The 15,956-nt window shown below is 46.9% G+C and overlaps 1 protein-coding gene across 7 annotated transcripts in view; it reads right to left on the reverse strand.

Moving 5' to 3' along the window:
- Nucleotides 1-2,631: 2,631 nt before the first annotated feature.
- Nucleotides 2,632-15,956, reverse strand: part of ZFYVE1 (zinc finger FYVE-type containing 1) — a 73,257-nt gene continuing 59,932 nt past the window's right edge. For 4 of the 7 annotated variants that reach the window (XM_036260912.1, XM_036260902.1, XM_036260922.1 and 1 more), the window contains 8 exons: nucleotides 13,757-13,863; nucleotides 11,439-11,547; nucleotides 10,853-10,950; nucleotides 10,644-10,761; nucleotides 8,243-8,413; nucleotides 7,322-7,502; nucleotides 6,683-6,796; nucleotides 2,632-4,305 (listed from right to left, as the gene is read on the reverse strand). In XM_036260912.1, coding sequence (XP_036116805.1) covers nucleotides 4,073-4,305; nucleotides 6,683-6,796; nucleotides 7,322-7,502; nucleotides 8,243-8,413; nucleotides 10,644-10,761; nucleotides 10,853-10,950; nucleotides 11,439-11,547; nucleotides 13,757-13,821 — 1,089 coding nt within the window. In that variant the 5' untranslated portion in view covers nucleotides 13,822-13,863 and the 3' untranslated portion in view covers nucleotides 2,632-4,072. The remainder of the gene's footprint in view (nucleotides 4,306-6,682; nucleotides 6,797-7,321; nucleotides 7,503-8,242; nucleotides 8,414-10,643; nucleotides 10,762-10,852; nucleotides 10,951-11,438; nucleotides 11,548-13,756; nucleotides 13,864-15,956) is intronic. The other 3 variants (XM_036260874.1, XM_036260885.1, XM_036260892.1) reach the window with 2 other exon arrangements.

The raw sequence follows: 15,956 nt of genomic DNA on the forward strand, positions 1-15,956 counted from the left end.
TTACAGGATCTGCAATTTAGACTTGCTGGTTCTCCACGTCTAATGCAGAGCTTTCTCACAGTTCTGTGCTATTTCAGGGGAGCCAAGAGCCCATCGTTGGCTACTCAGTTCAACTTTGCTTTCTTCCCCAAACAGTGGAGACCTTCTGACTACTCAAGGGAATACTAACTTCTTAACTCCTCTGATCAACAGTACCAGAGCCCAAGTTTCTTGTTAGGTAAATACAGTTGTCAAAGAGTCATTAGATTGTTGTTAAATTTTTTTAAGTGTGTGTGGAGGGGACTTTCAAAACTTCTAATTTAAATTTAGTAAGTTGATTTTTTTTTGTATCGTTTTGTTTTTTTATCCTCACCTGAGGACATTTTTTGCATTTATCTTCAGATAGAGGGGGAGGAAGAGAGAGGAAGAAACATCAGTGTGAGAGAGACACATGGACTGGCTGCCACCCACACGACCCCAACCGGAGCCGGGGACAAACTGCAACCGAGGTACCTGCCCTTAGTGGAACCGAACCCGGGACTCTCTGGTCCTCTGGCCAATGCTCTAACCGCTGGGCCAGGGCAGCGAGTTGTTCTTGATCTCTAGTTAGCAGTCACTGCTCCTAACATTTGGTCAAGGTTGTATGAAAAGTAGTTAAACTAAGCAAGTCTTGTAAACCGTCAAGTTATTAAAATATGCCCTAGCTGCAGTAGCTCAGTCAGGTGTCGTCCCAATATGCCAAGGTTGCAGGGTTGATCCCTGATCAGGGCACATACAAGAATCAACCAATTGCCCTGGCCAGTGTGGCTCAGTGATTAGAGCACTGGCCTGCCCACCAAAGGGTTGTGGGTCCGATTCCCAGTCAAGGGCATGTACCGGGGTTGTAGGTTTGATCCCTGGTGCCAGTCAGGGCATGTGCAGGAGGCAACCAGTTGATCTGTCTCACATCAATGTTTCTCTCTCCCTCCTCCCTCTCTTTTCCATTCTCTCTAAAAATCATTGGAAAAAAATACCCTCTAGTGAGGATGAAAAAATAACCAATGAATGCTTAAATATATATTTATTTAATAAATAAATATTTATTTATTTATACTTATAAATAAATATTTATTTATTTGGACCAACAAATCAATGTCTGTCTCAAATCAATAAATTCTTTAAAAAAAACTTACATGCATCTCCCTAAAAGGGGGATGCGGGACTAATCTGTGCTATAGAGCTCGGGATAGTTGGTACTCATGGTGGGAGGAAGGACTAGGGGTTCCTGGGATCTAGTTATGTTTTTTTATCCTCACCCAAGGACATTTTTCCACTTTTTGTTTGGGGGATAAGGGGGCATCGACGTGAAAGGGACACATCGAGTGATTGCCACCCGCACAACCCAACCAGGGCCCGGGACAAACTGCAACTGAGGTATGTGCCCTTAGCGGGAACCGAACCCAGGTCTCTCTGGACCGCAGGCCAGCACTCTAACCACTGAGCCAAACTGGCCAGGGCTAGTTATGTTATTTTTTTTCATCTGGGTGTTAGATGAACGTATGTTCAGTTTCAGAAAAATAAGTTGAAATGTGTATGTACGACAGTTCGATGGGTGTTCTCAAACCTTTTTCATCCTGTACAGCTGGGGTTCACCTGATACTTAGTTGAGGATAGGACTGGAGGTGAGGAGCAAGACCACAGAACCTTTTGTTACTTTACCACTGGGCTGCCTTCCTTTTCTCTTGATCCGACTAAAGGAAGAAATTTCAGAATATTGTTCTGCGTCATTTCTGTGGTTAGGCAGACTCCCATGCTCGGGGTGCCCCTGCACAGCGACAGGACAAAGGGCCAGGTCTAACATGGGCCACACCATATATCTCTTCCCCCAAACCCTCCCCACCCTGCCCCGCCTACCCAAGAAGTAGAGAGAAGATAAAGACAAAAGGGTCTAGGAGCAGGAGAGAGACGAAAAAGAGAAAGGCTGGGACAAAGACTAGAGGTCAGCATCAAGATGAAGAAACAGTGGAGGACAGACAGACAGGAGTTGAACAGACAAGGCAGGGCAGGGGGATGACATAAAAAGGTAGATTTTCCCCAGTGTTTCCAAAGGTCACTAATAACACCCAACCTCTTCTGTGAGAGATGACGAGGAAATGTGATCCCACAGCTCCCAGGGTGAAACTCTTAGGACACAAGCTAAGCAGCTGCTACCACTCAGCACCCAACACAGGCTGCCCCGCTCAGGACCAGGCCACGCAGCTCAGCCTGTGCTGCAGCTCCGAGCCCCACCCCACCATCACCTGGTCTCACGCCCTCTGTGGAAAGCTCTGAGGAACAGCCAGTGTACAAGAGAATAGCATGGTCAGTGAGCACTAGAGCCCTCAAACCATGAGAATGAGTTCTCTGACCATCAGTTTGAACACCTACAAAATTCCTGGTCCAAGTCAGCAAAGTGAGCAGGGGCATGCGATCTATCCAAAGCTGGGGACAAACAGCCTGTCAGATTAAAACCCATATGATAATGGTTTTGTGGTATTTGGTTATGCTGTTGAAGTTCTTGTTAGAGTAATAAACAGGTATTTACAGGTAAAATAATACTGCTGGCTTCTGCTTGGGAAGCCACCAGCTACCTTCCTATCAACTAGAAAGAGGGAGCAAGACTTACTGACGGAGTGAAAAGGAGCCGGCACAGTCCGCATCCAGCAGGAAGATTCCTTTATAACGGCGAAGTGGATGATACACAGTACTGAGAAGGCCTCAGTCACGGCCACAGGCGTAAGGGAGCAGGTCAGAGGAACAGCACGTTCCAGGGCTCATGTCACACTGACACTCCAGGAGTGACTGCCAAGTACCTCCCTGAAGCTCCACCCACCCACCAGTTCAGTCAAGATCTATGTCACTTTTTAAATCTTCATTTTTGGCCATTGAAGATAAAATCCACCATAATGACAGGATTTCAGCACAACAGTCTCTTTCCAGTCACGACAGAGAAGGATGTCCCAGCTCTTAATGAGAAACAAAAGTTCATTTGACTTCTCCTGCAAGGACCAGAGAGATTTTTTTTCTTCGTGATCTGTTGAAATATTTATATATACTCAAAAAACAAAACCAGAAAACAATGAACAGTCCATTCTGTGCTCTGTTTCCCTGGAAGATTTCTCATGATCACCCCCTCCAATAGCTAGAGGGGTCATGTGTCTGGGAACAAAGAATTAAGACACTTCAAAATAAGCAATGAAAATCCTAGTGCAACACTTAGAAGCAGGTGGTGGGCTTGGGGGCTGAGGGAGAAGGAAGCAGGCGCTGTATCTCGGAGCAGGGCAAAGCCTCTGGGAAAGCAGAGTGATGCACAGACAGAAGCAGCGACAAGCAGGACACAGCTGGAGGGACCCACTATCTTCTGAGCTCTGCAGGTAGGAGGATGTTACATCACCCACATTTTGACTTCTCAGGGCTGAGGACCCTACCCCTCACCCTCCACCCACTCTGGTGACCTGCACTAAGTTAAGTGGTCTCTGACACAGGCGTAGGCCAAGGACTGGGATCCAGCTCTGGAGGCCCAGGTAGATCCCTTCCAGGCTATTCCAAGCAAGCACCTGGGAAGCTTGCTTACCCCGGCAACCAAGAGGCATGAAGGGAAAAGGCAAGGAAAGGAGGGGCTTCAAAGGCTTGGGAAGAAGAAAAGGTGACCAGCAACACAGTGGCTTTGTACCTGGCTCGGTTTTATAGGGAAGACCTGCTGCCACTGCCACCTTATCCCTGTGCTGGGGACAGACTGTAGTCAGTCTTTGCAACCAACAGCAGCCTGAACAGACTCCATGTTCCTTTCATATGTCTATACAGGTAAATAGTTATTTTTAACTGAAATAAATGCAATGGATTCTATAAGCTGCTCGGTCCCCTGCCCTGAGGGGTTTATGCCTTCGGGCCTGCCGCCAGGCTCACCCCAGCTTGCCATCTGCCCTACCCCACACTGTGGGAAAGTGGCCCCAGGATGAGCAGAGAGGATACACACCACAACAGATGACCAGGAGGAGGGCCTACCTCAATGAGACTTCTGTTTCTAACCCTGAGAACCTAAGGAATTGTGAAGGACTTGGAAAGGGAGCTAGGGTTAAAGGTCACCGGGCTTTTTATTGCAGTTAAAGCAGACTCGGACAGGATGGTCCCAGCCTCGAGAAGGGACAGCCCGGCGGTCATGGGAGCACTCGTCACAGAAGCCCTGGCCGCAGGCCCGGCAGTGGTGCTTGGAGAGCTTGATGCTGAACTCCTTCCGGCAGCTGTGGCAGTGCAGGATCTCGTGGTCAGGCACCCAGTATGCCGGCCGAGCCGCATCCTTTACCAGACCTGTGGCAGGGAAGGCACCATGATGAGCAGGACACGAGAAACCTAACACCCAGAGTCCCACGATGCCCGAAGGCGTCCTCAGACCCTCCACTGGCTCACAATCCAACTACACAGAATCACCTACGGCCCTTTAAATTTTTTTTTTAATCCTTACCCAAGGACATTTTTGCATTTATCTTCAGATAGAGCAGGAGGGAGAGAGGGAGGACAAGAGAGAGAAACATCAATGTGAGAGACACACACGGACTGGTTGCCACCCACACAACCCCAACCAGGGCTGGGGACAAACTGCAACCGAGGTACGTGCCCTTAGCGGGAACCGAACCCAGGCCTCTCTGGTCCGCGGGCCAACGCTCTAACCGCTGAGCCAAACCGGCCAGGGCCACCTACGGACCTTTTAAACATGCAGACTCCTGGTCCTCCCCCTATACCACCCAGGCCAAAATCTTCAGGGCTGGGGCCCAGACACTGAAATTTGCTTATCTATTAAGCTCTCCAGGTGATCCTAAGGTGCAGCTGCATTAAACCACTGGAGTAACAATAAGAAGTCAGACTTTGGAGTCAGGATATATCTTCGTTCAGATGCCAGTTCCACGGAGTACCAATTAATTAACAGCTGCAGGATTACGAAAGGTTACTTCTCGGCTTCCCGATCTTTAACCCACCGTCAAGAGCTGTTATAGGGATTACAAGAAATAACGAGTCTAACACGCTGGCCTGGGCCCTGACAGCCGGTGAGCACTTGGTGAGCACAGTTGGCAGGCTCTCTGTGCCAAGGGAGGCCCTGCCTCTCCCAGTTTCCCGTGACGGCAGATGCAACCTGAACCTCAAGCCTGGGCAAATCCATCTACTCCTACACCCTGGAGTCAAAGCTCATCATCTGCTCTTTTTGTGAGCCAGTGATTAAATCTGTTACAAGCAATTTTTATTACCATCCACCCAGGAGTCCTTGGTCTCTCCCCTACGAAGGGCTGAAGTACCCCAGGTCCAACCAACCCTGCCTAAGCTCTCCACACACAGGTGGTTTTCCCTTCCTCTCCCTCTTCTCATCTTGGTTATAAGTACCCTTCACAACCAGAGGTGAAGTTTCCAGGCCTAGGCCTTAAAATAGCCTGGCAGTTTCTACTTGTCTCTTCAAATATTAGCTCTTAGAGCCCTGAGCCACCATATAAAGAAGTCCAACTACCACCCTGGCCAGTTTTGCTCAGTGGTTACAGCATCGACCCACAGACCAATGAGTTGCAGGTTTGATTCCGGTCAAGGGCACATACCTCGACTGCGGTTTGTTCCCAGCCCTGGTCACGGTCATGTGGGAGGCAACCAGTTGATGTGTCCCTCTCACGTCGATGTTTCTCTCTCTCTTTCCCTCCCTCTCTCCCTCCCTCCCACTCTCTCTAAAGATAAATAGAAAAACATCCTCGGGTGAGGATTTTAAAAAAAAAAAAGTAGTCCAACTACCAATAAAGAAACCAAATGGAGCTCTGGCTGGTGACTCAGTTGTTGGACTGTCATCCTATGCACAAAAAGGTGGTGGTTCAATTCCTGATCAGGGCACATAACCAGGTTACGGGTTCAGTCCCTGGCAGGGACTAGTGCAGGAGGCAACCAATCAATGTTTCATGCTCACATCAATGTTTCCCTCTCTCCCTATTTCCTCTCAATAAAATAAATTTCTTAAAAAGTCATTTAAGCCCTGGCCGGTTTGGCTCAGCGGTTAGAGCGTCGGCCTGCGGTCCAGAGAGACCCGGGTTCGGTTCCCACTAAGGGCATGTACCCAGCCCTGGTTGGGTCGTGTGGGTGGCAGCCACTTGATGTGTACATTTCATGTCGATGTTTCTCTCTCTCTCTCTCTTCCTCTCTCTCCCTCCCGCTCTATCTGAACAAAAAATGAAAAAAATGTAAGTCATTTTAAAAAAAACCCACATGGAGAGGCCTGGAGAATATATGGCGAGAAGGAGGGTCTACTGAGCCCCAGCCTTCCAGGCATGCCTCCAAGGCCCAGCATGTAAGTCAGGTTGGCTTGAACCCTCGAGACCAGCTGCCACACTGAAATATCGCAATGCCACTTGAAGCAGAAGAGTTACCCTTTCTGACTTCAAGTTGTGAGACATGGTAAAATGGTGGCCGTTTTAAGCCTTTACATTTTCAGGTAGTTTATTATGCAGCAATTGGTGGTATAAGAAAATGGCCTCCAGAGGGAAACACGAATCCACTAAGGTATTCCGCAGCAGTAAGCAAATGCCAACCAATTTTCAGTCAACTTTCTGCTGCCCAACTCAACCTAGGTCGGGGCAAGCCTTTGACGAAATGACAGCCTGGGCACTGAAACCTTCCATCCCACATACACTACACCCCAGAGAAGCACTGCCAGGCCCACCTAGTGGTATGTCAATGGCTGTCACCACGGCTCCCAAAGTGTTCTGCACAGCCTCGCCCACCTTCCGAGCAATCAGTGTCCCACCTTCATCATCCACCTGTGCCTCAGCAACATCTGTAGACAATGATGAAGGAAAAGCCGTCAGCTTAGACATTTCCCAAATGGAAAACTCAGAGGGCAATAGCAGAGCGCTTTTGGATTCTTCGCCCAGGGTACCACTGTGCTGTCCAGCAATGACTGCAAGGGTCTGGGCTACGGGTCAGGTCAGCCCAGGCCCTGAAACCAGTGACATCTGCTAGTCCTTTACCTCAACCCTCTGGAGCTATTTCATAACCTTCCTTTAAAGTAAACTGGAAAGGTTCCAGAAGCATGACCTAGAACCTTCTCAAGGATAAGACTCAGTCTAAACCATGTCTGGTAAACAGGATAGGATTAATAGCCCTCTCCCCCCCACCACCACCAAGGAACTGCACCCCCAGGACTCAGAGGATGACTGGCCAAGACAAAGGGAACATCTGCTCTCAGAAGAGTGATGCAGTGAGGAATAGGGTTGAGCATGTGGGAGTTCAGTTCCCAACACCCAGTGCCAAGGAGAGAGGTTCCTCCCTCCACCTTTGCAGCTCCCAGACCCCCCATTACCTAATTGGACATTCCTGGCTTCGTAGCAGTTGTCACACACCCGCACGGGCACGGGGCCCCAGCCCCGCTCGGGCACTGGCCGGGTCTTGGATGAACAGCCATCACAGAAGCCCTCCCCACAGGCCCGGCAGTGATGCTTGGTGTCGTTATCTTTAAAGGATGTAGCACACTTGCTGCAGCTCTGTTCCAAGCCCAAAACAAACAGAGGTAGGTATCGTTCGTGTCTGCTCAGCTGAGAAAGTTACCGAAACCCAGGGGGAGGACCACAGGACCACCTTGAAAAGGCAGGGCCCCAACAGTCCTAATGGAAGGGCCCTAAAACCTCCAGCCACACAGAATGCCCCCACTGAAGCAGCTATGATTAGCATTTCTTCCAAGAAGTACCTGGAAAGGTTCTCAGATCATTTGGCTGAATCACAGGGTTCTCAGAGGTCTAATCCTAGCCAGAAGAGAAATAAACTTTGTTCTTTTAACGGCTTCTCAAAAGAGCCTCTGGGAAGTTGGTGAGGAGCAAGGTCCCTGTCACAAATAATCTGGACCACAGGTGGGTGACGCCTTTGCTGTGGGTACTGTAGAGACTTACGGATCAAGCTAAGGATGACCCTAAATGATCTCTCAAAGCTCCTTTCCTTCAGATTCTGTATCTATGACCTTAGACATCTGATCAATGATGACTGGCTCTTACAGGTAAGGAAACTAAAATCTACCACAGAGAAAATACTTGCAGGATAACACAGAGGGAAATCAGTGGGCAAAGAGGAATCTGCCTGCTTTATTGTACCCCCCTTTCCAATACTCTGGGAGTTAACCCAACAGGGACAGAAATTCCATGCCTCCCCCACAGAATAAGCTTAGGACGGGGAGGCAGTACAAACAAAATGGGCCGCGCCAGGGGTACAGGAGCATCCTGCCACACCCTACCAGGATCTGGGAGTTGGGCCTCCAGTAGGCTGGGGCTATCTGGTCTGTCAGCCAGGATGTTACAGCCTTGGTGGGTCCGAGGCTAAGCTCAGACACCGACTGAGCCATGAAGTTCATCCCGTCCAAGAGGCGCTGGGCAGCATTGTTGTTGTCCTTCAGAAACCCATCAGTCTGAAATGAAAATGCAGGCTCCCGTTATGCTCTGAGTGAGGGGACTCAAAGGAAAAAGGGAAAGGGTTCTTGGGTGAGTTGCACACTCATCACGGTCAACTCAGAACCACAAAACCCTGGCAGAGAAAAATGGGGACACGCCAGAAATCCCTCTGGCTTCTAGGCAATATCACACCAACCAGTCATTACTGATTGGTCTCTTCCAGGCGACCATGAGACTCAGCACAACTGTTCAATCAGGACTTCCTTCGCCCATACGCGAGATATACAATCCAGGAGACTTTACACTGCTGTAAAGACACCTCCTGCGGGAAGCCCCCCTCTGAGAAGCCGTCCTTCTCAGTTCCTCTAATACCTGTACATCTATAGTTCTATTTCCACGTGTAAGTGCAATGTCTGTTTATATGCCTGACTCCCTATTAGACTGTAAACTCTCTGAGAACAATAACCTATCTTGTTCATTTCTGAGGCACACGATACTTAACAACATATTTTGAAATAACGAATGGATGAGTGAATGAACAGAAGGAGAGGAGCTTATATTCCCTAATTCCAAGGGTTATGAGTACTACAGCCTAAAAGTACACTACAGTATTACTGTTTCCTTGGACTATAAACTATCTTGCCATAGAGACAATAGCTTTTACAAGAAAGAACTAATGCAGATAAAAAACAATAGACATTAGTCATGAAAGACCCTGTGAGAAAATTATATTAGTGTGAGGCCATATTAAATCCTTGGACCAGCCTGGCTGGTGTGGCTCACTGGTTGAACATTGATCCATGCACGAAGAGGTCACTGGCTCAATTCCCTGTCAGGGCACATGCCTAGGTTGTGGGCCCAATCCCCAATGGGGGGCATGCAGGAGGCGGCCAGTCGATGTTCTCTCTCATCGGTGTTTCTCTCTCTCTCCCCCTTCCTTTCTCTGTAAAATCAATAAAGAAAAAATATTTTTAAAATAAATAGATCAATCCTTGGACCAGAATGGCCTGGACCATCATGTCAAAGGGGTGGACTCCAGAAATGAGACCCCACTGCAGTGACAAATTTCAGTGGGGCTAGAAACTGGGAACAAGAGGAATAAAACAAGGAAATTGCCAGTTTTATGGTACCTAAAGGATCCAGGACAGCTCAAAGATAGATCTGCAGGTAGGCTTCTTTGGCTGACCAGTGCCTCTTGGAATCACCAGCAAGGGAACATCACCAAGTAAAAAAAAAAGTCCCTTTGAGAAAACTACTTATCTTTCTTCCATGATAAAAAAGGTTTTGGATGTGTTGTGATTTATGAGCAATTTTAGGTGTGAATTATAGTTTAATGCAGAATGAAAGCAACCTATCAATGCCTCACAGATTCATTTTTCCAACATCTTGAATTCAAAAATCAAATAAAAAAATAGTAAGGGTCTACAGTAATCCCATGTCTTAGCGTAAATGTCAAGAAAATTTCTAAAATACAGGAATGGCTTTTTTACATAAATATGGTCACTGTGGCATTTTGTTTAATAATAAAAAACTCATAAAATAGCATGAAAGTTTAAAAAGGGAAAGGGGATCCCAGCTGGTGTGGCTCAGTGGTTGGGCGTCAACCCATTCACCAAGAGGTCGCCAGTTCCATGGCCAGTCAGAGCACATGCCTGGGTTGCAGGTTCGATCCCCAATGGAGGGTGTGTAAGAGGCAGCCAACTGATGTTTCTTTCTCTCTCCCTCTCCTTTCCTCTTTCTCTATAAATCAATAAAAACATATTTTAAGAATAATAAATGCAAACATAAATAAAAAGAATGGGGAATCAAACTATAACACTAGACAGAATGTTACAGAGACTACAACTGAGAATCATGAAAAGTGGAAGCAATGTGGAAAGAATAATATTGTGATATGAGAAAAAGGCAGATAAATGGCATGTAAATTATAATCACATCTATATAAACATATGCACATGAAAAATGAGTGAGAAGAATGAAAAATGAAGTTTTATTTGCTATGGCAATATAAATATAGATCAATTTTTCATTTATTTTATTTAAAGTTGTGCTTCTAGTATTTATGCAAAAAGAAATGAAAATAATTAATGGTCTAGAACAAGAAAGTCCCCCCCAGATCATGCCTTCTTAAACCACCAATATACTAAAATTCATGGTTAACCTTAATTTTGAACAGGTTCCACTTTTCCACACACATAAATAAATCAACCATACAAGAAAAATAAGAATAAATAAAACTGCTCTTACTCCAGGCCACACATGCACAATCTCTGTCCGCACCACTGTATCCACAGGATCTTGGTTCCCAAACCAGTACTGCCGGCTACGATAGACCACGCCACAGTTAGGACATTCGATCACATACCTACAAGGAATGCAAACAGATACTATTACCAGCCAGGTTCCTGGGAAGACAAACACACCGGACAACCCTTAGCTATGTTGTTTAAACTCACCCAGACCAGGCATATTTTGCAAGACCCATCCAGGGGGAGTCGGTGGAAGCAGATGTCTTGGGTACTACGCTGACTTCCTTGCCTCTCTCATAGCAGGCCTGAAACATGGAGCACTCTGCCAGCTTCTCCTCTGTACACCAGCCCCCATGGCCTCTTCACATCCCTGTCCAGCCCCACTCCCCAAAAGCCACGCAGGCCCCATGTTAGCACATCAAAAGAAAGTCCATTTCTCTAAAGAAGCCAGTGCCCCCATGGTCATGAATTGAATGTATACCCATCCCAGGCCCCAAAACTGAGCTGTAAATTATACACCTGTCACAGATAGAAGAAATCAAAATGGTTCCTGAAGAGCCCTGCATATAAGCTCAACAGAATGAGGGGAAAATAAGTTTTTAAGAAAACACCACAGGGCCCCAGCAACAAAGACACGTGCGTTCTTTTGGTTAGAGCTGGGAAGTTCCAGGGAGATTCAGTTTGAAGGTCAAATACTTTGGGATGCAGCTAGGGTGCCCCAAGTCAATCTTTCCAAAAGGAGAGTGTGACCAGCAAGCCAGCTGCTGGAGCAGGGAGAAGCTCGGAGACTCACCTTGCAAGTATAAACTCGGTTGTCATACTGGTGGGAGTAGCTGCAGCGGCTCTTGGCTTCATGAGGTACTCCTTCTTTTCCGTGATTCATGCTGTTCTTACATCCAGCCCTGAGTGAAGCCCAAAAGCTGACAGTGAGATGGGCAAAGGAGCCAATACTACCTACGCAGAAGAATCTGACCCCGAGCCAGACACAGGGCCCAAAACCAGACCTTGGTTATTAACTAGATCCCAGATACTGAGCACAGAAAGGGCAGTTAGTTTCAGGAACACACATGCCTCTCATGCTTGCAATCAACATTACCACAAAAGTAGAGCAATTAGGGCCCTTGTATGAGGAGAAAAAGAGAAACAAGGAAATAGAAAAGCCTCCCGGCCCCTCGGTAGGAACAGAAGGGCCAGAAGATATCACCTTGGTAAGAGATGAATCCTGAATGGCTCTCAGGAAATTAAAAAACCCAAACAGCAGGAAATACATTCAACCAGAACAGGCTGCCAAGATGCCAAACAAAAATCATCCTCTAACATTTGGCAACACATTAAGAGGAGGCGTAAGCCAGACAAGAAAACCTTCCAAATGAACAGTGAGCACTGCCATCCTCACAAGACAAAAACAGATCAGGACTTGAGAATTTCCCTATGATAGGAGGGAAAGTCCTGGAAACCTTGGTGATGCTCAATTAGAGTGGAAGAGCGATGATCCAGCAGAGCCTAAGCTCCTCCTGCTGGGTTCATGGGGCAAGTAAAAAGGAAGATAAGCCCTGCCGGTTTGGCTCAGCGGTTAGAGCGTCGGCCTGCGGTCCTGAGAGACCCGGGTTCGGTTCCCGCTAAGGGCATGTACCTCAGTTGCAGTTTGTCCCCGGCCCTGGTTGGTTGTGCGGGTGGCAGCCACTCGATGTGTCCCTTTCACATCGATGTTTCTCTCTCTGTCTCTGTTCCTCTCTCTCCCTCCCACTCTACCTGAACAAAAAATGGAAAAATGTCCTCGGGTGAGGATAAAAAAAAAAAAAGAAGATAAACCACATTGGCAACTAACATCCCTCTGTACAAGATAATCCTAGTACTCCCTACCCCAGACTGTCTAATCCAACAGCCAAGTCCTTTTTACAAATTCAGAGCCAAGGTGGTTCAGTGTCCGGCAGGCGGCCTACAGGTTCGAAGCGAAAGGCTATCACAACAGAAAAGGCCCACGTCTCCTCCTGTAGATGGGCAAACGCAAGCAAGGACGATACAACGGTGAGGGGTGGAAGGGTGGGGAGTGAGTGTCTCCACGACATGGAGACTACAATCTGACGGTGACACTCTGCATTTAAATCCCCTGTGCTTCATCAGACAAGTCTCCAAACTATGACTTAATAGCCAGTCAACAGCTCAAATTAATCCAGTGACCTTCAAAGTGTGGCCCCCAACCAGCAACATCAGCATCACTTGAAAACTTACCAGAAATACAAGTGCTCAGGCCTTACATCAGACCTATTAAATCAAACTATGGGTGCAAGGCCCAAAAATCTGTTTTAACACGCCCTTCAGGTTGTTCTGATGGCATGCTCAGTTGAGAATCACTGCTCTGACTGCCTAAAACAATGTGTGGTTCACAGACCAGCATCACAGGCATCACTCGGGAGCGTATTAGAAATGGCAGATTCTCACCCAGACCAGCTGATCTAGACTCTGCATTTTAACAAAATCTGAAGTTTAAGAAGCACTGCCCTAATGCAATGTCCTCAACTCAGGCTACACATTAGAATCTCAGGAGCCTTTTAAATATACCAATACAAGCCCCACTCCAGATCCATTCAATCAGCCTCCTTGGAGGTGGGGCTCAGGATAATTTTGCAAACTCCCTGGATAATTTTATTGTGCTCTAAGCCCTCACAGTGAAAGGAATCAACTAGAACTGATACGGACCACAGTGCTTTGCACACACTGGGTTATCTATCAAATATTAGTTGAATAAATGGAATTACTGTGATTGAAAGCCCTCGTAGGAGAAACACAGAAAAACAGGCAACCTAAAGCTTTCTACAGTAAAAACTGCCCAAACCAGAAGCCAGTTAATTTCAAATCTAAACTAGGTTGAAATCTTCAGGGGATTCTTCATAACCATGTGTCCTGGACCCCTCATAACCTCAAAGTATAGTCCCCCAACCAGCAGGATCACCTGGGTACTTGGAACTCACCATCTCAGGCCCCACCCCACCCATAAATCAGAATCTGTCATTTAACCAGACCCCAGGGGATTCGCTCCCACACTGAAGTCTGAGAAGCACCATTCTGAGTCTCTTTTTCCAAGATGGGGAGATGGCTGGCCCCACTTACCCACAGCTGAGGCACAAGGAGGAGCAGGTGAAGTACTCATCTGGGAAAAAGGAGCTGTGTGCCATCTGGTCATCAGGGATCTCACCGCTGAAGCGGTCGCTCAATGCCTGGGGAGGAGGGAAGGTGACATGAAGGCGCTCAGCAGAGAGCCCTGTGCTTTGGCTCCTCCACGACCTGCCTTTTTGAGGTCCCTTCCCTGCTGGCAGGCACCAGAGCAGGAAGAGGGTCTTACCTTGGACCTCCTTGGCCCAACTTGCACCAATCTTCCCCGCAGGAAACCTCAGAAAGAACAAGCCCATTTTCCAAGAGGTTAGTGAGCAAAGTTACTCTTCTCTCCTAATTACATCGGAAGTTATAAACACCTCACACAGACTTACATTTAAACCCACCACAGACACTGACTAATGCCCACTTCGTGCTTCTGAAGCTGGGGCTGAGAAACCGAGACGTCAGAGGGTGGCTCATCTTTACGTAGAGGCAGAGCTGAGCAGGAGTTTCGTGGCTTCTGTCCGATTCTACCCCAAGGCACACATTTCGAGTTTACCAGGCCACAGAACTATCTCAGTGCAGAGAACTGTCATCAGCCAGAAAACAAGGAAGAAGTATTGTAGTGTTTGGCAGCCTTTTATCAACTACAGTAACCCAAAAGACAGCAAAGGGCCAAAATAAATGCCAAAAGGGAAGATAAGGTCTTCGCCCGCGCAAACTGAAATTTTTATGTTGAAAGGCGCTTCCATTTCCAATCCTCTGTTCTCACACATTACTTTATATTGGAAGTATTCTTCAGGCTGATTTTTTTTTTCCTGCCAGGCCCTTAGTCATATGCAGTGGAAAAAGTTATGCAAATTAAATAAAAATGGGCTCTCCAGGCTTCAAAAAGTATTCAAAGCAAGCAGTGCCAAGCTTCTATCTTCCAGTCTCTAATTCTGAGGCAGCCAGGCCCTATTCACGGGAAGAGAAGGAGAAGTAGCCTAAAACAGGTCTAAATGTTACTTCCTTTGGCAAAAAGCCAAAAGAAAATTTAAGATGAGACTTGGAAAAAGGGCAGATTAGGTTTTAAACTAAGGTTCTCGAGCTCTGAAAGCAATTTCACTTAATGAGAACGTATTTGTTAAAGTTCCTTTTCCTTTTTTCAACAAAGTCTTAATACTATGAGCTGCAAACTCAGGTGTTTACAAAGGCAAGTGATCTCAATGTTGAGTCAGGGCAGGTGTAAGACAAGACCAGAGGCAAGGAATGTGTCAAACTGAGGGTGCATGACTCACCTAAGGAAATTCAAATTCGGCTTCTGCAAGGATAATGCACGGCCCATAAAACATCATCTGCCAGCAATGGCCAACAAAGTGGCAATCCTTGACTTAGACCCCCCAGAAGATCTGACAAATAATAATACATGGAAGCCTGTCATCTTGGGGTAAATTCTGTAAAGACTAGCTTAGGGAGAATACTAAGATTCTGAGAGAAAAGATAAATGAATATACATATGAATATTAATAAGTGAGAAGCAAGGCAAGCAGAATCACTCACTAGCCCACACTGTCCTCCTCTCCCCTACTTCTTAATGTGACCCATCCATCAGAAATTTTGTCTCACCTCTTCCACAAAACCTTCTCAACCACTTTAGACACACCACACTCTGCCTTCTGTGAAGGCCTGTTATATTCAACACCTAAACCAGTACTGAGTAATCAGGCAACGATGCAAAGCTATGGATTTGCTGTATTTCACCTCCAAGACTAGTTCATAAACATTGTGAAAGAAGTTTCCTACCTTTATATCCCCTAACTCCTAGCAAAGGTCCTAACAGATGCTCAACTAGCACCTCAGGAATGAAGTGCCCAGCACCAACTCCCCATGCACACACCAACTCCTGTCCTCCCCTCCTCACCTTGGCTCTGCCCCTGTGCCAGGCTTCATCCCAGGCCCACAGGCCCTCTCAAATTTTAGGTTAACTACTCCCTGATTGGCCAAACTACTGATAACTCTTAAGGCTGTATTTCTCACAGATGTGTGTGTAACTCTCTGGGGCTAACTGGTGGGAAATAAGAGTATTCTCTTCCTAATGCATCAATTTACTGAAAGATCTGGGGAGAAAATTATTTTCACATAAAAAACAAACATGGATATAGTAAGAAACTAAATGGGAAATTTGCAGAAATTAAACATGAGACCTCCCCCCCAAAAAAGTCACTTCAGGTTG

This window comes from Molossus molossus, unplaced genomic scaffold (assembly GCF_014108415.1).
Source record: "Molossus molossus isolate mMolMol1 unplaced genomic scaffold, mMolMol1.p scaffold_m16_p_1, whole genome shotgun sequence".
Lineage (NCBI taxonomy): Eukaryota > Metazoa > Chordata > Mammalia > Chiroptera > Molossidae > Molossus > Molossus molossus.